The 27,687-nt window shown below is 39.2% G+C and overlaps 1 protein-coding gene across 2 annotated transcripts in view; it reads left to right on the plus strand.

The window, feature by feature from the left end:
- Positions 1–27,476, plus strand: part of prr11 (proline rich 11) — a 36,207-nt gene extending 8,731 nt beyond the window's left edge. For both annotated transcript variants that reach the window (XM_048556859.2, XM_059655401.1), the window contains exons 2-10: positions 3,220–3,373; positions 5,060–5,213; positions 12,002–12,133; positions 14,946–15,197; positions 16,476–16,574; positions 17,109–17,215; positions 18,426–18,488; positions 20,151–20,244; positions 24,279–27,476. In XM_048556859.2, coding sequence (XP_048412816.1) covers positions 3,222–3,373; positions 5,060–5,213; positions 12,002–12,133; positions 14,946–15,197; positions 16,476–16,574; positions 17,109–17,215; positions 18,426–18,488; positions 20,151–20,244; positions 24,279–24,350 — 1,125 coding nt within the window. In that variant the 5' untranslated portion in view covers positions 3,220–3,221 and the 3' untranslated portion in view covers positions 24,351–27,476. The remainder of the gene's footprint in view (positions 1–3,219; positions 3,374–5,059; positions 5,214–12,001; positions 12,134–14,945; positions 15,198–16,475; positions 16,575–17,108; positions 17,216–18,425; positions 18,489–20,150; positions 20,245–24,278) is intronic.
- Positions 27,477–27,687: the final 211 nt, after the last annotated feature.

Consider the following 27,687-nt stretch of genomic DNA (forward strand, 5'->3'; position numbering starts at 1 on the left):
TGTACACAGCTACTACTGAGTGTGGGTGGCAGAGGGAATGTTTGTTGATGTGGTGCTAGTCATGCAGGCTGCTTTCTCCTGGGTGGTGTCATATTTCTTGAGTATTGTTGGAGTTTCACTACCCAGGTGAGTGGGGAATATTCCACCAGAATCTTGACTTAAAGCCGTAGAGTAATACAGCATGGAAACACACCCTCTGGTCCAACACGTCCGTGCTGATCAGACGTCCTGATCTGAACTAGTCCCATTTGCCAGCATTTGGCCAAAGTCTCTCTAAATCCTTCCTATATTATATATATGTCCATCTTTTAACTTTTTTAATTTTACCTGCCTCTACTACTTCTTATGGCAGCTCAGAGAGTCACTTGTGCCTTATAGAAGGTGGGCAGGTTTTGGGGAATCAGGTGGTGAATTATTTGCTGTGGACTCCTAACCTCTGATCTCCTCTTGTGGCCACATTACTTATACGGCTTCTCCAGTTCAGTTTCTGGTCAATAGTAAGCCCCCAGAAAGTTGATAGTGGGGGATTCAGTGACAGAAATGTCATTGAATGTCATGGGGTGATAGTTCAATTCTGTTCTTGGAGATGGGCATTATCTGGCATTTGTATGGTGCAAATATTACTTGTCACTTGCCAGCCCATTCCTGGATATTGTCCAGGTTTTGTTTTATTTGGACATGTACTACATCAGTAGCTGAGAAGTTGTGAGTAGTACTGAACACTGTGCAATCATCAGTGAACATTCCCATTCTGACTTTATGGATGGAAGGCCACTAAAGCAACTTGAGCTTAGGACACTATCCTGAGGATAGTGCAGAGGAGATTGTGATGTCCTGGAGTTGAGATAACTCGCCTCCAAAAATCACAACTGCTGCCTTTTGTGCAGGGTATGACTCCATCAGGAGAAAGAAGATCTATATTTTTGGGAATAAAAGGCAAATCATTACACTGAAGTTCATGGTTTCAAATGATTATGTTAACAAATAACATGTTAATGCTTTAAATAAATCAGTTTGAGAGCTTTAGTTACACCATTGGTTTTAAATAATATCCTGTGATTTGAGGAACTGGTTTATGTTTATGAACATAGTTTATCCTATCAACTATATTCAAAGAAAAGTGTGCTGAATATACAATTAATAGATATTCTTGTATCAAAAGAATCACTAGCACATGTTAAATGTAATTTATATTGGTTTGTTTTAAAGATTATTTTGCTGACAAAATCATTGTCAGAATATCTGATGATTCAAAGTTAGTTCAATTTAAATTCTGATTTTCTTCTTCCACTGATACGTGAATTCAATGCATGCATTTTATTTCCTATATATGCAAATTATGCCTTCTACCAGAGATACTAGGCAATTTGCCAAGTCTTGGGTTTAGAAATGCTGAATTTTAATCTTGCATCTCCCATATATTGGGTCTTTTTTTAAAAAAGAGCTCTTTGAGTTTTACAAAACATGCTGATTCCTAGTTAAATTATTAACTCTGGAATTCATTCCCAAAACTTCGGTTTCTCCAACTGATCTTCACATTCATTGAAATCTGCATCTTTATCTGAGTTTCTAGCCACCTGTCCTAATGGCTCCTACTGGCTCACTATCAGTTTTTGTCTGATTACACTTCTGCCAGGAGCCATGAGGCTAATTTAAAACCTGTAATTATCAATGTGTTTGTGTATTTATGCTTTGTACACTTGTAACCCTTTCAATCAGGGTAGAGTGCTAAGGGAAGAAAATTATTCTAAGCCGCTTGGATCCCAGCTGCAGTATGGTGATCTATTTTGTGTGCCGCATTTTGGGAATGACGTAGCTGGTGCAAGGCCGATTTGAATAGAATGGCATCAAGGATGAAATGCATTTATGTGGAGAAGCTGAGGTTATTCCCCTCCAAGTAAACTTAAGAAATAGAGTAGGAGTATGCCATGTGGTCCAATGAGCCTGCTGCACCATTACCTAAGATCTAAGCTGATTTTTGATCTCTGCACTACTTTCTCACCTACTCACCAAAAGCAATGATTTCCTTAGATTCTAAAACTATCAAATTTGAATATATTCAAAAACAGAGCATCTACAGACCTCTGGAGTAAAAATTTAAAAAGTTGAAGTGAAAATGTCTTCTCAGCTCAATCATAAATGGCTGGCTCCTTAACCTGAAACTAAGCACCCTCAGTTCTAGAGTTTTCAACCACTGTAAACAGCTTCTCAGCATTTAGCTTGTTGATTCCTGTATGTTTCAATGAGATCTGCTCATTCTTTTAAACATTATACATTCAAGATCCATTCTATTCAATCACACATCAACATTCTCATCCCCAGGACTCAATCCAGCAACTCTTTGTACCCCCCTCCATTTATCAGCTGCCTAGAGATAAACGCCTAAACTTTTCTGCGTCTCTATCTTCTTTTCTTTCTTGATGCTTCGTAGAAGCCACTGTTTTGGTTTTGGTCTAATACCACTTTGAATGGTCCAATGGCACACTTTGTTTCATAACTTTTTTGTGAAGTGATTTGACATTTCTTTCATAATGCTGTGTACTTTAAGTTATAGAATCATAGAGGTGTACAGCACAGAAACTGACTGTTTGTCCAACCCTTGTCCAAGCCATCCTAAATTAATCTAGGCCCATTTGCCAACATTTGGCCCATACCCATTTAATCCTTTCCTCTTGATGTACCCATCCACATGCCGTTTAAATGTTGTAATTGTACCAGCACCAGCCTCCACCACTTTCTCTGGTAGTTCATTCCTTTCACGCACTACTGTCTGTGTGAAAAAGTTGCTCCTTGGGTCCCTTTTAAATGACAAGATAGTCTGTTCTTAGTTGTGAAGTGAGAACTAAATATTGGATGGGACAGTATTTTTAATGTAAACTCCCCATAATAAAAGAATGAATAAAATAATACCACTGATCTGATTTGTTGCTTGTGCACTTCCTGGTCGAGCACAGTTTCAACACAGCATTGACAAAAGTTATGTGTTATGAGGAGATGCAAAGACAAGATCTCATGAAAGTTGGTCCACAAAGGATTGGTGTCGTGCTCTGGTAGAATTGTAATTCTCTGGGATCTCTTCTTTAAAGCTGAATATCCTAATACCACATTGTTGTGCGCTGGTACTAATCAGTTGAGTGTTTTGAAACAGCAATGACCAGGTTTAGGATGTTTGAGTTCTGCAATACAGCATGTTAGCATTCTATAAGTTTTCGTCTGCAGTTATGCTCAGGTTGACTCAGCGTCGCAGGAAGTGGAAGATCATGAGAAAACGGCAAGCTGTGGAAAAAGCATGGAATAAAAGTAAGCGATGCCTGCTTGCAAAAAACAAAAGGAATGTCTGCAAGGCAAAGACAATTGCTGCTGCAACAGCAGGGTAAGCAGTTCTCTGACAGACCTTAATTAGCAAAGTTAGCCTGTTACAATGGTGTGGATAATTTAGAAATCATATTGTAACAAAAAATATTAAGCTCCCTTATACTTTGTCTATTCACAAAGAAATCTGTTGAATTAGGACTGACAACCTTTTTTTTTAAAGAAATCCCCCTAGTTGACTTTGTCTATAACTATGTAACAAATCAATTTCACATCTGATTTTTTTTTTGTTCTCCTCTTTCCCCCACCACAACTCCCAAGTAGGCTTATTGTCGGTTGCCCCCAGTCCTGTTCAGGATTAGTTATAATCGTTAGTCATAAATGCCTGATCGTTAGCAACTCCTTTGTCTGTCCAACTTCTCTCCTTTCTCTCTCTTTGGGGTCTTATCTTATCATTTACTCCCTACCCCACCCACGTATAAACTGACATTTTCCCAGCCACCATCAGTTCTGAGGAAGGGTTACCAGACCTGAAATATTAACTCTGTTTTCTCCTCCACAGATGCAGCCAGACCTGCTGTTCTTTTCCAGCAACTTTGTTTTTGTTCCTTAGTTATAATGACATAGAACATAACAGCACAGTACAGGCCCTTCGGCCTTCGATGTTGTGCCGACCTGAAGCCCATCTAACCTACAGTATTCCATGTACATCCATATGCTTGTCCAATGACATTTAGCTCTTAACGCTGAATGCTGCTGCTAATTGCAGTGGTCTTCCCGCTGCCCAGAACATACCTGATTGGAATGGCTCTAATCCACTATGGGAATTGCTAATGTATTAGAACATAGAACAGTACAGGCCCTACAGCCCACTATGTTATGCTGACCTATTGTCCTACTGTAAGATCAAACAACCGTGCATACCCAACATTTTAGTATCATCCCTGTGCCTACCCTAGAGCCGCTTTAAATGTCCCCAGTGTATCCGACTCCACAACCACTGCCGGCAGTGCATTCCACGCACCCACCGTAGAACATACAATATTATAGCGCAGAACAGGCCCATCGGCCCTCAATGTTGCGCTGACCTGTGAACTAATCTAACCTACACTATCCCATCATCCATATGCTTATCCAAGGTCTGTTTAAATGCCCATAATGTGGCTGAGTTAACTACATTGGCAGGCAGGGTATTCCACGCCCTTACCACTCTGAGTAAAGAACCTGCCTCCAACATCTGCCTTAAATCTATCACCCCTCAATTTATTGCTGAAGTTATCAGTTTAATAGTTGTTGAGTGGTGGCTGAAGGATCTTGTACGCATGTCTAGGCTGACACCACAGAGCAGTTCTGAGGTAGTATCACACTTCTGGATTAGCTGTCAACCCAATTCCCGTTTGACTTCCTTTATTGGTACAATTTGAAGAACAGGGTGATGTTCTCCTGATGTCCTGGCTGTCATTTATGTCTCAGTCAACATCATGAAAATTATCAGCTCATCTATATTATTGCTTTTTCTGGTGTCTTTTCATGTGCCAATTGAAGATGCAAAAGAAATTATAGAAATGCAAACTCATTGTGTCCCAGTTTACCACAGTGTATCTGATAGTGTGCATGCAGCATTTCTCAAGACTTGCCTGCTGCTACTCTGTATAAATAAATTATCTGACATTAATGTTTGTTCCTACTTTGTGGATCACTCGCATGATGCATGATTCACTTACATTTCTTTTTGTTTTAAATCCAGGAAGAAAGAAGCACCAATGTCTAATAGCAACGCCTCCCAGCATGAACCAGATTCTACTGGGCTCATTTCCTTAGTGAGTGTGAGGAATGTGCTGAATCCTCTTCAGGCCATAGTTTCCTCCTTGTACAACAGGTTGCTGAACAATATTAAACAGGTATAAATGCGAAATTAGACTTTTAAATCACATGACAAAGGTTATTTGATTTTACACAGCCAGTTATGTCATTACCTATTTACCAGCAATTTGGATAAGTGGACTATAATTCTATATGTCGACATCTCAAAAAGGCTCAATTTTCCAATTTTCATTTTAAAATTAGTCGGCCAGCTTTATTTTGTATTCTGGTATACTGGGATCTGGCGGTCAAAAATTCTTGCAAATTTTCTGCCTCAATGATTCCTTGCTAGTTTGGTTTTTGAACCTTCAGTTGCCTTCTCAAAATGGATTTTGAAGAGGTTGTTTGACTGCAATATGCTCAAGCACACAGTTTGATCATAATTGTGTTCTCCGGGTTTAGAATTCAGCCCATTCCTTCCCAACATGAAGACTTTGTGCTTCAGTCTTCATGGTTTCCAGACACCAGAACCCTGTTTCTGAAGACTGTTTGGCTTCTTACATTCTTCAATACTCCAGTTTTAACATGAGCCAGAATGTACCAGATCCACTATAGATGAATAAGCAATATCTGGGGTGAAAATCTCTTCAAAGCTTGATCCTTCACTTCCTCATCTCCTCTCGAATATCCAGACCTCAAGTTCCATACTCCAGTTTGTTTTAAATTTGCATGATTATTCACCCCTTAAAATGTTTACCCTTAAATTCCTACCTCTCTACCTCTAAGCAGGTTCATTTTTTGAATTTGTATTCTCTAGCCTTTTAAAAATATTCTACAACATATAAGTGACACAGATGTAACAGAAAACATATCTGAAAGGATAAGCATTTTTAGACTACATGCTGTGGGAATAGAAATGGAAGAGGTTTTGAATCAAAGTCTACAATATGTGGACACATAGTATTAAGAAATAGGCAATTGGGCCCTCTGACCCTCAAGCCTGTTCTACTATTCTAGATCATGGCTGATCATCTACTTTCAGCATCATATTCCCATGTAATCCTCATATTCTTTGAATTAATTACTAGAAAGCTGTCAAAAATTACTAGAACGTTGTGGTCCTGAATTAATGACTAAACTTGCGTAGCCCTCTTGGATAGAGAATTCTACTGATCCAGCACTAAGTGAAAATGTTCTTCCTCATCCCAGGTCCAAATGGCTTGCATTTTATTCTGAAATTTTATCCCCTGGTTCTAGACCACACGGCCAGGGGGACCGTTCTTTCTGCATCTACTGTCACATCTTGTAAGAACTTTGAAATCTTCAATGAGATCATCCCTCATTCCAAAATCTAGAGAATACAGGCTCAGTCTCCTAATCCTCTCTTCATAGAACAGTGACCATTACAATGTAGTGAATCTTCACTGTACACCTGCTATGGCAAGTATATCCTTCTTTAGGCAAGGGTACTGCAGCTGCACACAATATTCCAAGTGCAATCTCTCTATTGTTCTATACAATTGAAACTGCCTTTATATTCTTACTTACTCAAAACATCTTGCAATAAAGGCTGAAAAGACCGTTTGCCTCCCCAATTGCTTACTGCATCTGCATACTAACTATCATTGACTTATGAGGACGGCCACTGAGGTCTCCTTGGACATTAACACTTCCCAATTTCTCATCATTCACTAAATAATCTGCATTTCTGTTCCTCCTACCAAAGTGGATTTCCTCACATTTATCCACATTATTTTCTATCTCATAGGCTCTTGCCCACTCACTCAGCCTGTCTAAATGCCCCAATGTCTCTCTCAACTCAGATTCCAACAAATTTTGTATCATCAACAAACTTGAAAATATTACCTATATACACCTGCATTCCCCATGCGGATGGCCTTCTTCCTGTTCCGCAGACCTGACCAGTCCCCCCCCCCCCCCCAGCACTGACACCCTCATCCACCTGGCCGAACTCGTCCTCACCCTCGACAACTTCTCTTTTGATTTCTCCCACTTCCTACAGACAAAGTGGGTGGCCATGGGTACCCGCATGGGCCCAAGCTATGCCTGCCTCTTTCTAGGTTACATGGAACAGTCCCTCTTCCGCACCTACACAGGCCCTAAACCCCACCTCTTCCTCCGTTACATTGATGACTGTAACGGCGCCGCCTTGTGCTCCCAAGAGGAGCTCGAACAGTTCATCCACTTCACCAACACCTTCCACCCCAACCTTCAGTTCACCTGGACCATCTCCAACACATTCCTCACCTTCCTGGACCTCTCTATCTCCATCTCAGGCAACCACCTAGAAACCAATGTCCATTTCAAGCCTACCGACTCCCACAGCTACCTGGAATATACCTCCTTCCACCCACCTTGCTGCAAAAATTCTATCCTCTATTCCCAATTCCTTTGCCTCCGCCGCATCTGATCCCAGGATGAGGCATTCAACTTCCATACATCCCAGATGTCCTCGTTCTTAAAGGACCGCAACTCCACCGCCCCGCCGCGGTGGTCGAAAATGCCCTTGACCGTATCTCCCACATTTCCAGCAACTCATCCCTCACACCCCACCTCCACAATAACCACCAAAAGAGAATCCCCCTAGTCCTCACATACCACCCCACCAACCTCCGGATATAACGCATCATACTCCGACACTTCTGCCAACTACAGTCCGACCCCACCACCCAAGACATTTTTCCATCCCCACTCTTTGCCTGCCTTCCGAAGAGACCACTCTCTCCGGGACTCCCTTGTCCACTCCACACTCTCCTCCAACTCCACCATACCCGGCACTTTCACCTGCAACCACAGGAAGTACTACACTTGCCCCCACACTTCGTCCCTCACCTCCATCCCAGGCCCCAAGATAACATTCCATATTAGGCAGATGTTCACCTGCACATCTGCCAATGTGGTATAGTGCATCTGCTGTACCCGTTGTGGCTTCCTCTACATTGGGGAAACCAAAGCGGGGACAGAACACCTGCGCTTGGTTCGCAGTAAACAGCTGCACCTCCCAGTCGCGAACCATTTCAACTCCCCCTCCCATTCCTTAGATGACATGTCCATCCTGGGCCTCCTGCAGTGCCATAATGATGCCACCCATAGGTTGCAGGAACAGCAACTCATATTCCGCTTGGGAACCCTGCAGCCCAATGGCATCAAGTGGATTTCACCAGTTTCAAAATCCCCCCTCCCCCCACTGCATCCCAAAACCAGCCCAGCTCATCCCCGCCTGCCTAATCTGTTCTTCCTCTCACCTATCCCCTCCTCCCACCTCAAGCCACGCCTCCATTTCCTACCTACTAACGTCAACCCACTCCCTTGACCTGTCCATCCTCCCCAGACTAACACATACTCTCCTCTCCACCTATCTTCTCTATCCATCTTCAGTCCGCCTCCCCCTCTCTCCCTATTTATTTCAGAATCCTCTCCCCATCCTCCTTTTCTGATGAAGGTTCTAGGCCAGAAACATCAGCTTTTGTGCTCCTAAGATGCTGCTTGGCCTGCTGTGTTCATTCAGCTCCACACTTTGTTATCTCAGATTCTCCAGCATCTGCAGTTCCCATTATCTCTTGAAAATATTACCTTTGGTTCCCAAATAATTGATAGATTGTAAACAGCACGTGCCCATTGCCCTGATTTTTGCTGTACCATGCTGGTCACAATCTGCCAAAATTAGAGTCACCTATTTATCTTTACCTGATTTCTGCCTGTTAACCAATCCTTAAACCATGCTGGTGTATTAGCTCCAACCTTATGCACTTGATCTTTGTTTACGAGTGTCATTTGTGGGACTTTGATTAATGTTTACATATATTTTAATGACTCTACTGGCAACATCCACAAAACAAAATCAAGTTCTCAAACATGATTTCTCCTTCATAGTTCATCTAACTCTTGATAGATTCTAGTATTTTCCCTCCTGATGCCAGACTTAAAGGTAGTTACTTCCTTGCTTTCTCTCTCATTTATAAAACTCTTGCAACCTTCGAATCTTCAGGCATTAAAATGAAATTAATTTAAAAAAATTCTATCCTTTTGTGGGATGTGGGTGTCACTGGCTGGAATTTCTTGCCCATCCCTAGTTGCCCTTGAGAAGCTGGTGGTGGGCTGCTTTCTTGAACGACTGCAGTCCATCTGCTGTAGGTTGACCCATAATGCCATTAAGGAGGGAATTCCATGATTTTGACCCAGCAACAGTGAGGGAACAGTGATATATTTCCAAGTCAGGATGGTGAGTTGGCTGGAGAGCACCTTGATGTGGTGGTGTTCCCATGTATCTGCTGCCTTTGTCCTCCTAGATGGAAGTGGTTGTGGGACTGTAAGGTGCTGTGTGAGGACCTACAATGAATTTCTGCAGTGTATCTTGCAGATAGTACACACTGCTGCCACTGACCATTGGTGGTGGAGGGGGTGAATGCTTGTGGATATCGTGCCAATCAAACGGGCTGCTTTGGCCTGGACGGTGTCAAGCTTCTTGAGAGTTGTTGGGGCTGCACTCATCCAGGCAAGTGGAGAGTACTCCATTATAGTCCTAACTTGTATCTGTAGATGGTGGACAGGCTTTGAGGAGTCAGGAGGTAAGTTACTTGCTGCAGTATTCCTAGCCTGTGACATGCTGTTGTAGTCACTGTGTTTATGTGGTGAGTCAAGTTGAGTTTCTGGTCAGTGATAACCCCCAGGATGTTTATATTGGGGTTTCAGTGATGGTAGTATCATTAAATGTCAAAGATGGTGGTTAGATTGTCTCTTATTGGTGACAGTCATAGCCTGGCATTTGTGTGGCGTGAATGTCACTTGCCACTTGTCAGTCCAAGCCTGAATATTCCAGATCTTGTTGCATTTGAACATGGACTGCTTCAGTATCTGAGGAGTCATGAATAGTGCTGAACAATACGCAATCATTGGCGAACACCTCCACTTCTAACCTAATGATGGAGGGAATGTCATTGATGAAGCAGCTGAAAACGGTTGGGCTGAGGACGCTACTCTGAGGAACTCCCGCAGCTGAAATGATAGACCGCCAACAACCACGACTGTCTTCATATGTGTCAACCACTGGAGAGTTTGCCCCCGATACCCATTGATTCCAATTTTGCTAAGGCTCCTTAATACCACATTCGGTCAAATGCAGGCTTGATATCAAGGACTGTCCGTCTCACCTCACCTCTGGAATTCAACTCTTTTGTCCATATTTGAACCAAGGCGAGAATGAGGTCAGGATCTGACGGAACCTGGCAGAGCCCAAACTGGGCATCGCTGAGCAGGTTATTGCTAAACAGGTGCTACTTGATAGTACTGATGATAACCCCTTCTGTCACTTTACTGATGATTGAGAGTAGACTGATGAGGCGGTAGTTGGCCGAGTTGGATTTATCCTGCTTTTTGTGTACAGGACATACTTAGGCAATTTTCCATATTGTTGGTAGATACTTTTGTTGTAACTGTGTACTCGAACAGCTTGGCTAAGGGAGCAGCAAGTTCTGGAGCACAAGTCTTCAGTACTATTTCCAGAATGTTGCCAGGGCCCATAGCCTTTGCAGTTTTCAGTGTGCTCAATTGTTTCTTGATATCACGTGAAGTGAACTGAATTAGCTGAAGACCGATATCTGGCACTTCTGGTTGAGAATTGCTGCAAATGCTTCAGCCTTATCTTTTGCGTTAATGTGCTGGGCTGTTCCATCAGTGAGGATGGGGATATTTGTGCAGCCGCCTCCTCCAGTGAGTTGTTTGATTGTCCACTGCCATTCATGACCTGATGTGGCAGGGCTGCAGAGCTTAGATTTGATCTGTTGGTTGTGGGATTGCTTAGCTCTGTCTTTCACTTGCTGTTTTCGCTATCTGGCGTGCAAGTAATCCTGTTTGGTGGCTTCACCAGATTGACACCTCATTTTCAGGTATACCTGGTGCTGCTCCTAGCATCCCTCCTGCTCTCTGCATTGAACCAGGGTTGATTCCCCTGGCTTGATGGTAATGGCTGAGTGGGGAATATGCCAGGCCATGAGGTTGCAGATTGTGCTGGAGTACAGGTCTGGTGCTGTTGATGGCCCACACCACTTTATGGATGCCCAGTCTTGAATTGCTAGATCTGTGCAAAGTTTGTCCCATTTAGCACAGTAATAATGCCACACAACACGATGGAGGTTATTCTCAATGTGACTTTGTATTTTGATAGGAGCTGCACTGGTGAGCATCTACATCTGTAAACATCTGTTCAAACACTCTATGGTGAAAGTCATTGAATCCTAAGGATTTATCAACATTTAGTCCCATTAATTTCTCCAAGATTACTACTAATTTCTTAAAGTACCACACTCTCATGACAGCCTTTCATCGTTACTATTTCATGGAGATTTCTTCTTCTTGTGTAGATAGAAACACAGCACTTCTGTTATTTCTCTATTTTTCTACTATAAACTCTCCTGCATCTGCCTGTACTAGAGCCACATCTGTCTTTGAGCTTCTCTGCAATTTTACGCAGTGAAGCTTTTATGATCTGTTTTTATGTTTCTGGTTTTTTTACAATCCTGTTTTCTTGTCTTTGTTAAATAGTGTCTTGGCCCTCTTTTACTGGATTCTAAAATTCTACCAATCCTGAAGCTTGCAACTATTTTAGCCTTCTCATTTAATCTAATACCATCTTTACCTTGTTTGTCTCACTCTTCCATGCTTGCCCACAATCCTTTTCTGATTGTAGCAATAATTAGTCCATTGTATTACCCTTAATGCCATTAAATTGCAATCAGTTAATTCTGTATGTTTTGAGACTGAAAACCAGGGCTCCTTAACTTTGACTCAGCAGCAAATGAAATGAATCAAAAATGAAACAATTGTATCTTGTCGCTTTGCCAATGATTTGTTTCTTCTGTGTTTACAGGGTTTAGAAGTAATGAAGGACACACTATTTCCTTCTCGTGTTTACTTACGGGAGCTGAATGCACTACGACAACATATTGAGGCAATTGAGATGAAGCTAGTACAATTGCAAGAAATCTGCAGAGTAAACTTGGTAAATAGATCACCTCAGTTGGAATATGTTTTGTGCAGCGTATCCACATTTAAAATAATATAGAATACTTATGTTTGCTAAATGTTGGAATCCTTACATTAGGTGAAAAACATTGACAAGTGAAAAGCACCATCAAATTATTTAGAGTCAGCAGAAAATTTCCACAATTTGCATCACCAATGTTTCCAGGATTAAATAATGTGTGCAAATATTAAGAATGTAGGTGATTACGGACTAACTCGCTATAGAAACCAGCAACATGCTCTAGCATAGTAAGGAATCAATATCTAAATGACTGCTAGCGACATCCTCTAGAAAAAACATATTATTAAGCTAATGGGCCAAGTAAGACTAAAGGACATTGCAATTGAAGTTTGTGGTGGGAATGCTGTTCCTAATAAGCTAAATTAGAAGGAAACACATACATTTTTAAAATTATCGAGACATGATTCAGAATTGAAGCATGAAAACAGATCCCTTGGTCCAACTAGTCAATGCCAAACATAATCCCAAATTAAACTCATGCCTGCTCTTGACCCATATCCCTCCAAACCTTTCCTATTCATGTACTTATCCAAATGTCTTTTAAATATTGTAATTGTACCCACATCCACTACTTCCTCAGGAAGTTTCATTTCACATGTGAATCATTCTCTGCAAAAATTTGCCCCTCATGTCTTTTCTAAATCTCTCTCCTCTCACCTCCTGCTGCTAGAGTCTTATTAGCATTTAATTCAGTAGTGGATACATTATTATTTTTCAGATGTGTAGTAATTAAAAAGTATCATGGGTAAAAATATATTCAAGGACCACATATCTGTGGAACTTCTTTAAATTGGCCAAATAATAGGAAACCGAGAGAAATGACAAAAGGCTATAGTTCTAATTGGACTTCTATGTAGCAGCAGATATTTGATGTTCTTGTGCACTGTTCATACATAAATTATCTTTCAAGACTTGAAAATGCTGATTTTTAGCAGATAATGAGAAAATAAGGATTTTTTTGTTGGAGTAGAAAGGCGCCTGTTTAATTGCCTGCGAAAGGCTTGACAAAGTCAGGAAAGTACATTTCAAATTAAATCTGATTGCTAAATTGCATTTGGGTATGAGTGCAAAAATGGATGAGGGATGTATTAGTCATAATATTCTGTTCAATTAAAATATGCTTGTGAAAAGTTAGAGATGAGAAAAGCTATGAAGATGGGATAATGAGTTGAAGCTATTGTAATTTGAGGAGGGGAAGATTTTGAAAGGGTGTGATCAGTGCTTTTGAAAATGTTTAAAACTACTTCATGCAAAACCTGAATATGTGAACTGGATGTCTAGTTCAGTGACAGGCTTAATCACTAATTTCTGTGGTTAACTACCATCTGGTGGATAAAGTACTGACTCTGTCAATTTGAAAATATATCTTTTGTGACATGTATCCAGTGAGAATTTTCAGCCACTTGAAATGTCCCTTTTGGTTAAAGTAAATGTTCTGCATTCAGTTTATGGATCATGGTAATGTTCTGAAGCCTATATATCTAGGACTGTACAAGGTAATTGATTCCTTTGGACCAGTTCCAAGAAAATCTCTGGTTTAATTGGCTACTTTGCACACATTTCCATAGAAGGTGATGTTATCAGGATATCAATTTGTACAGTATGGTTGATGCTAAAATTGAAAGTATCAAACTAAATACTAACATTATCCAAGTTGGAATAAGGAGTTTTCTGAATGTATCAAACTGTTGGTCCGAATTGAGCGCCTTAAGATAAATGCAAAGAAAGGGGAGCCTGCACTGTAAATCCCTTGATAATATATTTAACTACTTTTTAAGGTATAGGATTGTTCCCATGTACTGAAGAAAAGCTGAATCGGTGCAATTATTCAGTATAATAGTCGAGACACAAAAATATAATGCTTATTGTCAGCTTTCCTTGAAGGTGCATTGTTAGACATGATTATTACAGATGTATTATGTAACACCTCGAGATGTTACGTATGCTTAACAAGATTTCTGAGGGGACAAGAAGTGTCTTGTTAAATTTGTGGAGGAAATTATTAGCTTTAGCAGAGGGAGATAGTCGGATCAACAATATTTACTCTGGCTTTTAAAAGTCAGGCTGACACTAATAGGCTATTCAAAAAGATTAAAATCACATGAGATTAGGAGTGAATTTTGGGTTAGATGAGAAATTGAAAGCATTCCTGAATGCAGATATTTGTAGTTAATGAAAGCATGGAAATGAGTTACTCATAACATTTTACTCTTCGCAATCTATATGTGAACCGCATGAAGGTTGAGGGGAACTGTCCATAATTTTTGCAGATTATGATAACAGGTAAATACAGTGTCATGTATCTGAGTAGGGTTAGTGAGGAGCCCATCCGTATGCTCTGCAGGATTGTGAACACAAGTCAACGCCGAATCCAAGGTAGTTTGGTGTGCACATTATTGCAAAAGTAACATTGATTCAGACTGCCAAGCATGTTAGATCCCCACAATATGAACTTTCCATTCTCCGTGATAGTCTCTCACCTATTCAAATTTGCATAATTCACATAATTCATTCCTTTTGTTATTTGTATTTTTAATCATTTTTATTTGGAAAATTTTAAAATTTATTTAGGAGTTATCTGCACCAAATATGTAAACTTAATTTGAGTATATTTGCACACAAAATGGAAGAATTAATTGTGTTTGTTACAATACAGTGTAATGTTTTGTGTTTGTATGTATCGATGGCAGTCGATAGTTTTACATATCTCCCCAGCCCCCCAAAAAAACCCACTGATCTCGAATTCTGCTCTTCTTGTCTCTTACAGAAGTCTAATAATTCAAAAGCTGCTGATGCATGTTCTTGTCGAAAATATGTTGATTTCTCACCGGGCCCTACAAAAGTACTAGTGTGGCCAGTCCAGCCAATCATGAGTCGTACCTTACTGCAAGAACCATTTGGTGCACCTCCTCCCCAGCCTCCACCTCCACCACCCCCTCCTCCACTACCACCACCTTGTGTGTTTGTACAGAAACCACTGCAGATTGAGCGGAAAACTAGGTGTGAAAATTCTTTGCAAGTGAGTGTGTGTTAAATTGTAGAATGAGATTTTAAAACTGAAATTAAGATGTAAATTGCAGTCTTAATGTTTATTTGTAATCATTTTTAAAAAATTATTTCCGTTTTCAAATAATTATAGAGCTTTTGTAGAATTATTACTTGAGTTATTGAAAGTTTGTTGACTCAATCTTGAGTTTTGAGAAGATGCTAATGTGATGTAGATGGCTACATTAACTAAATATTTGAACCAAATCACACATGCAGGATGAGGAAGCAGCCTCCCAGATACTTAAACTCTGAAAAATCCAAACTTGCAGAGTGCCAATTTTGATCCACTGTTGGTACTCTTGCAACCGTTCATGGAGTGAACCCTCAAGTTACCATTCGCTTCTGTAGCCGACAAAATGCCGCTTGAAAATTTTATTTCTAAATTTTTGTTTATTCATTCACAGGAATGACGAGTTGGGTTGAAGGCCATGTTTCTGTGCTGTATGACTGTAGGATGTGGTCATCAATGACTAGGCCAGCATTTATTGCCCATACCAAATTACCCTTGGGATGGCAGTAGTGAGCCTACTTTTTGAACCGTTGTAGTCCACGTGATTTTGGTACATCCACAGTGCTGATAAGAAGGCAGGTCTAGGAAGTTGACCCAGGCATAGTGAAGGAACAGTGGTATACTTTCAAGTCAGGTTGAGCTGAGGGTATATCGTCTGTGAAGTATGCAGTGGTACAATTTGAAAAATGTCGATCAACAGTGAAAAATACAAAGATGAGAGGGAATTCCTATTGGCAGGAAATTGGGAACTAAGAAAAATTGTGTTGTTTATCTGAGAATTAAAATGATATGACAGGTTGGCATGCCGTTCTATGCCAATTCCCTTGGAACAGAATCATCATGAAATAGCAATTAGGATGGAACAACCAAGAACCCTAAGAAATTATGGGATATTTGGCTGCCTTATTGTTGCAAGTTACAAATTACTGTGGACAGCTTTTAAAGAGAAAATCCACCCTCTGCTTCACTTACTTCATCCTGTAAAATTAGGGTAATTTTCCTTGTGTCGTGAAAATCTAGTTCATATATTACTTCTAACTTCCATTGCTATTCTCTTTTACCGATGTTAAAATTTACTCTAATTTCTTGACTCTATGGAGCCAACAAATGTCCATCTGTATTCTCTGGAAGCTTTAAGTATGACAGTGATTATCTTGGATGTAATCTGAAGCAATTTGAAACAAAATAATAATGTGAATTGTAGAATATTTTCATTGCTGTCTCCTATTGCTTTCACAGGCAATCTCTAAGGAAATTAACAGACTACCAACCATAACCATGAAAGATTTGCTTAAAGTAAAACTAAAGAAGACTACCAACAGATTTGAAAAAGAAAAGGTTGGTGTTAATATTGTAAGGCTATTTGGTTTTTTAAGTACAGATTGTGCTTTGTAACTCTTTGTGGCATTCACAAACTCTTCCTGAAAGGATAGACAGATCATTATCTGTGACGGTAAAGGAAGTGAAACTGAGAAAGACACAGAATAAAGTAAATGAACAAGAAGTGAGAACTGTATACAAGTTTCATTCGAGCAAATCTTTCTGGAATTCTCAAAAGAGCATGAAGCACAGGGATAATTAGTCCTGCTGTTGCATTAATAAACATAATAATAGTTAGCAGTTTTAACTAAGCTATAGATCTTAATTACAAACAGTTATCTCTTGGTTGGCCGGGTCATGAAAATATTATTTAATGAGAAGACATTTCAGTTTAGAATTGCGCTGTGTATATATATTGTTAAATTTGCATAAGATATGTAATAGGTTACAGATATTCCTAATCATTAATGTGCCTGGAAACTCAGCTGTGTGAATGTTCAAGTTGCTTAATTATTGTTGTCTGAAGTACTATGATTCATACTTTGTTTGCAGGTAAATACACCAGGGAAGAAAAGATCTCCTTTAGTCACAATCTCTGATCTACAAGGCTTTAATTTGCAGTCAAAAGCTAATCAACTACAGAAACCAGCGTCAATGATGTAAGCCTATGAGGTCCTTTAGTAACAATGATCCTGTGAACTCTAAATAATGTAGCTAAAGAACAACAATTATTTCAATTATACATAGTATTTTAGTATGATTATTTTATTGGTGATATTTTTTAGGCAGTGGTAAAATCTGTAGTTTTGAGCATTTTTATTTTCAAATTTAACTGTTGCATTTGTAGAAAGAGTAGAAAAAATGAAAACCTGGATTTATATAATATTTTATGACAAGGTTTATAACTGAGTACTTTTAAAATGTGTTCACTATGTTGTATTTGAAATGCGGCATCCCTTTCCACATAAAGATCTTCCTAACAACAATATGATCATGACCAGAAAACCTGTTTTAGTGATACTTATTGAGGAAAAACTATTAGTGGTAATAACTGAGAGGTGTTCCCTACTCTTGATTTATTATCATGGAATCTCTTTGTATCCACCTGGGAGGGTGGGCAAGGGACCAGTTTAATGTTTCATCTGATACACGGCAGCTTTGCTTGCATCGTACCTCCTCAGTGCTGCACTAGAAGGATCAACCTTGATTATGCCCTCAGTGCCCTGGAGTGGAACTTGAATCATCTGATGCAGATGGAAATCTTGACCATACCCTGAATTGCAAGCTCTAATAATGAACAATACATCAAAACAATGTTACTCTCTTCTGATGAAGGGTCTAGGCCCGAAACGTCAGCTTTTGTGTTCCAAAGATGCTGCTTGGCCTGCTGTGTTCATCCAGCTCCACACTTTGTTACTCTCTTCCTATTTGGTGTAATTATAGCTGAATAGGACAACATCGTTTTCACAATGTTTGTAGTCAGAACTCCCTTTCAGCAAAGAGTTTATTGAACTAACTTTTACAAGACCTACTCAAACTGTGACAAATGCTTTTGCTTTATGTTCTGAACAAAATTTACTTCCATTTCTCAAAGTAATAAGTTAAACACTCCTATGTGATCTTATTTTTGCCATGAAGTTTTGATTTCATAAGCTTTGAACTTTTCTGTTCATTAGGAATGAGATTGGCTGAGGAGAGCCAAAGGTAAAAGACGTTATTGGTTCAAATCTTGTCAAAAGTGGGTGTCTTTTTCATATGTTTTTAAATGTGCAATTATGGTGTCTGCATAATATGCCAAACTTCTAGGTAGTACTTAAATGAGGAATTGCCTAAATGTAACTTCAATTTTTGGATTTTTTTCTTAATTAGAATAACTCCACATAAACCTGCAGTCGATTTTCGGCAACGTCTAAAGAAAGTTGCTATAGAAAGGTAATATTAGCTAATAAAAATCATTATTGACTTACGTAAATAAAGCAAACTTTGTTTTAACTAGTACTAATGAACCTGCACTCTTGATAAACCGGCAAAAATTATATACCTGAAATGCCAAAAGTTTACCGTGTTATTGCGATCTGCACAATGGCCAAGTAGTCAGTTGAGGGTGTGAGTGAGAAGGCTGTCTGCCATTAAGTTGTATTTAAGTTATTATTTGAGTGATGTATGCTGTAAAGAGTGTATAACAGTGATGTGTATTCCCACTGTATTACATTTCTATTACTTAGTTTCAATGTGTGGACCTCTTGATTATCAATTGGTACACTCCTGGTCCCGTAGGTGTCAGTTAATAAAATGTTTGCTGTCTAATATTTTTAACCAGCTTTAATGAGCTATATTAATTTTGATATGTCGCAGCTAACTCATTATAAAAGTAATAAAGCAATTTCTGTTCTATTTATTTCTTGCAAGTATTACAGACACAGCTGGGTATTTAATTCATAACCTGCAAAATTCGCTTTTTTTTCTCCTCATCATTGAAAACATTTATTCCTCCTTGGGTTATAGTTTTTAATCAAACTGGTTTCTTTCCTGTATTAAGCCTATGTTATTCAATTGATCTGATGTGGAAAGCTGCTGGACTAAGGGTGAACATTGCTGTCAAATTTGATTATGTTTATCCCAAAGTTCTACACTCCAACTTTCCAGTAAGATGCCCTTGACTAATTATTGAGGGAAGGTTGTTTAATTCTCTCACCACTACTCAACCTCTGCCAAGCAAAACTATGGCACTCCATTGGAGTTGGCTAGCTCAGTTGTTTAAAACTAAAATGTTGCAGTTTTTTTTTACATCTTTGGCATACCTATGCTCCTTTTTATTGTGCAAACCAGAAGAAGCCTTTTCACTTTCAAGTCTTCCTTTGCCTGCTTTTATTCAGAAGTTATCCTGTCTCCTTCTGGCCCCTTCCCAAGTAAGGTGCCAATCTAATTCATCTTGGAAGGACTGAGGAATAAGTTCAGAAATTGCTGTTAAAATTGTGGTGGCTTCCCTACACCTGAGGCATTAACTCTGATTTCTGTCCACTGATGCCTCCAGACCTGTGGAGTTTTTCCAGCAATTGCTGTTTTTGTTTCTGATTTCCAGTATTTGCAGCTCTTCCAGTTTTTTTTTGCTGAGGATTAAATCGTTTTTCCTAAAAATGTCATCATCTCAAAATTTACAGATGCCTAAACCAGAAACAAGTTAAAATGTTGTGAGTTAAGATTGTTTCATCATTTATTAAAACTGATGTTCAAAACCTAGGGAATAAGCACAAAAAAACTACAATTGCTGGAGATCCAAAACAAACACATTGATATTGCTGGAGAAACTCGGCAGAACTGGCAGCATCTGTGGAGAGAGAAAAACAGTTAATACTTCAGGTCTAGTGACCCTTCTTCAGAACTGGTTTCTAAAATTCTCTGCTATCTCTCCACAAATGCTGCCAGACCTGCTGAGTTTCTCCAGCAATTTCTGTTTTTGTTTCAAAACTTGAGGAATTCAGTTGAACCATGCTGGAAAAGGCAGCTGATGCCAGAAGTAAGTCTGAGCTGAAAAAACGTGTGTTAGGAAGGTGTTGAATACTATTGCTTACCTTGTGAACTGTTTGATTCTAGGAGCCCTGGTGGAACACCTCTCCATAAAGAAAACAGGGACACTGGAACAGGATTAACACCAGTTATGACACAAGCACTAAAACGGAAATTTAAGGTAATCACAAAACAATTGAATTGTTTTCCCCCCACCCCCGACCAAATGTTCCTCCTGCAACTCCACTAATGAAATACATCACGACATGTTTTGTAACTATGCAAAATAATCTGTTTTCCCCAAAATACAAGAAAAATGTATTTATTTTTGTCTTCCAACTTTTCTCCTAAAGCAACTGAATTCTTGCTTTGGGGTTACAGTTCCATGATTGCTCACTAGTCCCTTCCCAAGTAGCTCCCAGTACAAGGCTAGAAGGTTACTGTCAATTGACAGTCCTTCTGCTTTGGTATTGCATATGTACCAAATACTTTTCCTGCCAAATGTCACATCATTTGAAGTAACATGGGCATAAAACTGGGCATAAACTATTTTGCACCCTTAAACTAGATGTTACTAGGTAGTGACAGATTCTTTCCATCAATCGGCTAACTGGAATCGGCTAACTTTGCAACATGCACTTAAACCTGACATGTCTAGTCTGTTTGGCCCAACTTTCAATGCCCTGGTTAACTTAATCAGAAGTTTCCAAACTTGGGGTTGTTGATAGATGTTGGGACTGTGGGGTTGCAGAGCTATAATTCGTTATACGTAGCTTCATATTTTGGCAAAGATCTGTAGCTCAGTTTGTGGATAAGGTTGTTGACTTGCTTGCAGAGCTAGCTTGTTTTTGGTCAAACGTTTCATCACCAAGGTCGGTGACATCATCAGTGGAGCCTCTGATGAAGCAGTGTTATTCTATTCCGCTTGGAATTTGGACTGTTTGGTCTGTTATGGTGAGTAGTGTCATTTCCGGTTTTGATCTGTATGCATTTGTATTTGGTATCCAATTCAATATGTTGATTGAAATATGGGTGGAGAACAATGCCTCTAGGAACTCCTGTGCATGTCTATGTTTGTCTTGGGCTACTATGGTTACTTTGTCCCAGTTAAGCTGATGGCCTTCATTGTCTGAATGTACAGATATTTAGGAGAGTTCATGGCGCTGTTTTGCTGCAGGCTGATGTTTGTGTGTTCTGATGGCTAGTTCCCTTCCTGTCTGTCTGATGTAATGTTTGTGGCAGTTGTTGCATGGTGTTTTGTAAACCACGTTTGTTGTGCATGTTGTGGGAATGGGGCCTTTAATCCTTGTAAGTGTTTGTCGTAGAGTGACTGTGCGCTTGTGACCACCACGATTTCTAGTGGTCTCGGGAGTCTTGTTGTCAGTTCTGATATGTTCCTAATGTAGGGCAGTGTGGTCAGTGTGTTAGGCCGTACTGTGTCCTCCTGTTGTTGTCTGTTTTTATTTTAAGGCATCTTACATCAAACACTTAAAAGGATTAAAGACCCCACTCCCAAACATGCAGAATGAATGTGCTTTACAAAATACCATGCAGTGACTGTCACAAACATTAGATCACACAGACAGGAAGGGAACTAGCCATCAGAATACATGAAGTCAGCTAGCAGCAAAACAGCACGATGAACTCTCGGTAATGTCTGTAAATTCAAACATTGAAGGCCATCAGTTTAACTGGGTTGCCCAAGACAAACATAGACACGCACAGGAATTCCTAGAGGCATTGTTCTCCACCCATACTTCAATCAACAAACATATTGAATTGGACCCCACATACAAGCCATACAGATCAAAACCGGAAGTGATACTTCTCACTGTAATGGACTGGACAGTACAAATTCCAAGCGGAGTAGAATAACATTGCTTCATCAGAGGTTGCACTGATGATGTCACCTAGCATGGTGACAAAACGTCTGAACAAAAACAAGCCAGCTGTGCGAGCAAGTCAACAACCTCATCATCTGCAGTTAATGACTAATGGAGGGAAACCTTGTAATGCAGTGGTAGCATCCTTGATTCTGAACCAGAAGCTCCAGGCTCAAGTCCCACTCCAAGATCTGGTGGCCAAGAAATGTGGCCAAACAAGTTAAGTATCTACCTGCAAATCTTTCTACCCCATGCTAATGGCAGGAGGTAAAAGTGGGAGAGATTATGTAGGCCATGTGATGGAAAGAAAATTGGTATATGTACCACCACAAGCTCCAGACTAAAGAAAAAGTAATAACCAGACCATAGGGCTGCTAACTCATTGGAGAAGGAGAGAGAGGACTAGTGGTGGTATATCCTGACTGTCACTGTGCCTCAGACAAAGGGAGAAGTTGAGAAGGAGAACCTTTCCTGGTCACTTAAGCCAGTGCAGTAATTGAATCTAAGCTGTTAACTTCATTACATCGCAAAACAGCTGCCCAGCCTGACCTATACCAGATGCTGTAGGTAAGATCTACCTGTGGCAGAGAACCTGAGAAGACTGAATAATTGCCACAAGATGTATTTTCTCCATTAGTGGCACTGCAGCGTTGTTCAGTTTCTGGCTGATTTTCTTATTTGACTCGGTTCAACCTCCTACAATTCTAACAAGCAATGTCTGTTCTCAAAAAATTTAAGTACCCTGTTCCAGCTTGTAGAAAGTGAGCTGATTCTTGTTAATAGGTACAGTTGAACAGAAATAAGTTGCAGCATGTTGTTGCCCCATTTTCTCCCTCTGTAACGCTGTGAATAGTCCTTTTTTTTTGTTTGTTGTGTCCCTACAGCAGTGGTAGAGGCTGCAATTTCTTTCCATCGATTGGCTTACCAGGAATCTCTCCCACCCTTAGCCCCTGGCACTGAAGTGGGATGTAAAGCTTTATTGATTGATATTGTTGCACCTTCACTGGGTTAGTGTACTGGAAATCAAATCTTAATCTTCCTAGAATCATTGATAAGACCTTTAACTTTTACAACATGCACAAAATTCCCCAATTTACCTGTCTCTTACACCAAGGCGAACAGACGTGATGGACCAGGTTTCTGTATTTAACAAGAATTATTATTTATTATAAATAGACCAACACACAAAAATCATGGCTGGAAGAAAAGATTGGGAAGGCAGTTCAATTGTCCCTGTCTGCAGATTTTTCACACATCAGGGCTTTACTGCTCTTCAATCTTCCTTCTCCAGTTACTTTTACGTGCTTGCAGGAGGCATGGAATGCAAGGTTCACATTCGTAAAGTCTCCAACTTAGAGGCTAAAATCCGCAGCCTGCAGCAACTTTTGCAGGACATGAAACTGGCTTTCCTCAGGCTTGAGGTTTTTTCACTCCTAAGAACTGATCAGGTGCTGCCTTGTCAGAGGTCCAATGGCTTTCAACCAAACATTCACACCCAAGCTGTTCAGCTGCTTGGGAGTAAAACACATAGCTGTTGGCAGGCAGCAGGACTTTCTCATCAAGAATTGGTCACCCTCCACAGGCAAATCACTCTTTTTACACACTTGCTGGTTCCACTACCTGTGGCACAGTGGTAATGTCCCCACCTATGAGCTAGGAGGCTTGGGTTCATATCCCATCTGCTCCAGAGGTGTGTAATAACATTACTGAACAGGTTGTTTCGTTTTTTTGAAAACCTAAACTGCACTTAAAATGAGTGTCCAGTAATGTTATTATCAAAAATGTACTGTAATCCTTTCCACAATCTTTGGTTTTTGAATCTGTCCTTTTCCCTTTTCAGTCCATGATCAATTTTTTTTTTACAAAATGCAGTCTTTACAATATGTAACCCGTTTGGCTGCATGTTAATTGCACTTCCTTGGTCATCAAGTTCTGAAATCTCATGAATCCTTGGGTGCCCATGATGTTCGTAGGGAGTAGATAAATAAATATCTCTTTTGGGGGAAAAACTCTTGGCCTCAAAAATGCATTTTTTTTTTAGCCAGTCCTTTGCTCTGTTCAGGAAGTATTGATTTTATGCTGTTTGAATTTTCTGTTACTGCTCACTTGACATCATTTTAAATTGAGAAAACAATTCAACAATAATATCAATATTTACGGGTTCCTGCTCAAATCTCCAAATTGGGCTCAGCCAAAAAAACATTGGGAATTCTGACCTAGGCCAAAGAAGCCAATATTTGTTGGTTTGCAAAAGGAAGAAAGTGATGCCCTTGTCAAACGGATGTCTTGAAATATTTTCTGCTGAGTTAATGAGGCTTCTGCTCTATTTCAGATGGCTCATCCCAAAAGTCCTCCTTGTTCCTTGTCTCCGAACACCAGCTTTGATGAGCAAAATTCAAGCTAATTTCGAGCAATAAGTTTTTAGTTTTAATACTGTAACATTTAATGTTTGTGTGTATAAAAAACATAGATAAATTTTATTGATAAATAATTTGCAGATGGATGGACCTAGCTGAAAGAGACTGTGTTGTGCTTTCCATTACGTTTAGTCCTACTTACGTTGACTGACCATAAAAACAAGTATATGTGCAGTTGCTGAACTCCTGTGGTTAACTGATATTGTTAATGTAATTGTCTTTTAGACACTATCCCCAGAGTGTAATTCTGCAGGCTCAAGACTCGGAAAAGGATTGAGCAAATTTAAGGCACATTACAAATGATCCAAAATTTTAATAGTTTCTTTTTGATAAATAACTCCATATCAGCACCAAACATACATTTATACTGTAATCATTAATTGCCTGACCTGTGACACTGTCACCTCTTTATACTATACTGCTTTCAACCTTTTTACAATTGCCATTTATTTAATATCTATTATTATTGAATTCCTGTGACGAAACATACCAATATAGAAATAATCATCTTCAGCTGTAGACTGTTGCCCTGAAGTTTGATTTCTGCAATTTCTTGGAGCTGATAGAGTATAGTGATATTTGATGTTTGGTCTTTGATCCAATATAAACCCAAATGAATCGCAGCAGTCGAAGTTTTCAGTGAGCCAATGGACTGCAAATCCTCTCATCAAATAGCACTTTATAGCATTGCAGATGCTGCAAGTATCATCATAGTGCACACTTGCAACTAATAAGTAGCTGTTAATACTTCTTATCATGTGATGGGGATAAAGCAATCTGGATCACAATTTTAAGAGTTACCACTTCCACGTGAATAGCAATGTAATTGGAGAAATTTACTGGATTATAAAACAATCATAGCTCTATCATCTGAAATATTTTGCTAGTATTAGTATCTATCTGCACTTCACAATTTCTATTAATATGCCAGACATTCCCACAGCATTACTACAATAACCAAGTTAACCATGATGCGGTTAGCTGTGTAGTTTAAAGGTTTGGATGGTCAGCTTTTCTTTATTCAGTAAATGGAAAGAAAGTTTGTGCGCAAAGTATTTCTGTCTATATTTTGTTCCCTACCCAAGTAGTACTTACTGCATTTACTCATGTAAAAGTCTAGTTTTGCAGACTAATATTTTAACTATAATGAGTAATTTTGAGGGATTAAAATCCACCCTGTCACCCAGGCAGCTAAGTTGGACACTTCCTGCCACCTCTAGCTAAAAAAGAAATTTTGACTGCAGACAGGAGGAGCCGAGCAGTCACCTTCAATGATGCAATATTCAATGTACTCGCCTGAAACCAACCATCCCCTGGTGTTTTTGGTTATAGTTTGGGGAATCAGCTTATACACAAGATCAATAATTACTCAAGGATATATGGTATCTCTATTTCAAAAGGTGTTCTAACAGAATTTAATGTTTTCATAAACCTCAGCTTGAGCACTGAAATGTAGTTGTGGGTGATATGTTTTTTTGGATTCAAGTTTTCAGATGAAGCTGCTGGATGCAGTTCTGAATATGTTTTTTGTTTTTAAGTGAATACTGCCTAATGTTTAACTATGTATATACCTACTTATAGTGTGTTTACTTCCATCTATGTTTTTTAATGTGATGGAGTAAATTATCACACACTTTTCCTAAGTAATCAGGGTAGAATCAAATGATGTATTGTTTAATATTATTAACTCTGTCCTGAGCTAAGAATTGAAATATTCGGTTGTTGAGATAGGTGTTTGTCTTTCAAACAAAAAAAACGGAGAACTGCAGATGTTGAAATCAGAAAAACAGAAATTGCTGGGAAAATCCAGCACGCCTGGCAGCATCTGTGGAGAGAAAGTAGAGTTAATCTTTTGGGTCCGGTGACCCTTCACCATAACAGATTTTTTTTGTTTTGTTTTATTACACAGTAAACAGGTACAAGTTACCCTGAACAAGCCCTTGAATCTATGTATGTCTGGTGAATGGAGAATGCTTGCCATCATCCAGTAATGTAGGAATTACCCACAACCCATCTCTAGAGGTTCTGCAACAGGTTTTCCTTTTTTTAAACAACTGTATGTACTTTTAGAAACCGTTTTAACTTTTACAACTCTTACTAATTTTCTTAAACACCCCAAATTATCGATGCCTTATAACAGTGTTATGCAGTTTCCAGATGTATATATTGACTGCTGCTTAAAAATCTGATAAAGGTCTGTCAAGTTGCATGATAATCTCAAAAGCATCAATTATTTGTCCCATTTAACATGGACACAGAATTAAATTCTTGTATATCTGATTAATACCATGATAATGGTGTTGTCAGTTTGTTTATGTTGGTTGCCAACTACTGTACAAAATGTTTTCAGTTTGTAAACACATTTAATTTAATCACCATTGTTGTTCGGATTACTCTGTTTCTTGTGTGTGCAGTGCTTAACTATGTATGGCCCTGAAGAAATAATATAATTTTGAAGAATTTGTGGAGATTTCATTACACTGATCTCTCACTTGCTTTTCCAAATGGAATTCCAGTGGATTAGAGTTCTAAGATGCTCAATCAATTTATCTACTAACATTCAATTTGAATGAAGAAGTTGGATTGTCTGTTCTGTTGAGTACAGCCTAGGAAATGAAAAGAGCTTATTGTGTTTTGAATGTAAATTTTCTGAGTGCAAGGACACTTGGTGCGCCACTCCAGTCTGGGGCCAATGGGTGGCATTATCATGGAGTCATTTTAACTGAAATCATTGAGTATTGATCTTGTGGATGCCACACACCACATGGGACAGAGCAAGAGAGACAATCCAAGCAAAATGCTATGCATTACTTCATTATATCATGAAACATTATGAACTGTTACAAAATGGTTTTATATTAAGATCTTTGACTTTTTTTTGCCATTTAGAAGTGGAGCTTGTGGCCATCATTGATAAAGTTATTTCAAAAAATAGCCACGTAAATCTAGGTTTAAAGTTTGCACTCTTCCAAGGACAAAAGTAGTTTTTATCATTTTTTAAACTTTTTACATTTTTAATGTGTTTTGAAATGGCTTTTATAAAATTTTATATAATATGTTTAATCCAGGCTATAAACTGTAAGTGTTTTTATTTAATAAACAGTCAATGAACACTTGTTTCAAAATTTCTTTCTTGGTCAAATACACTGAGGTTCCTCACCACTATTCTTATGAAAGCTATAGTGTTGCCAATTTGCTAAATTTATTCTCCCTCTGAGCACCTGATGATTTGAGAACATCGAACAGAAATGATCTGGCCATCCTGCTTTTCTGCAGGTTACAATACAACTGCCTTGTCATCTTTGTTTTAGGTTCATTGAAGTA

Source organism: Stegostoma tigrinum, chromosome 27 (genome assembly GCF_030684315.1).
Source record: "Stegostoma tigrinum isolate sSteTig4 chromosome 27, sSteTig4.hap1, whole genome shotgun sequence".
NCBI lineage: Eukaryota > Metazoa > Chordata > Chondrichthyes > Orectolobiformes > Stegostomatidae > Stegostoma > Stegostoma tigrinum.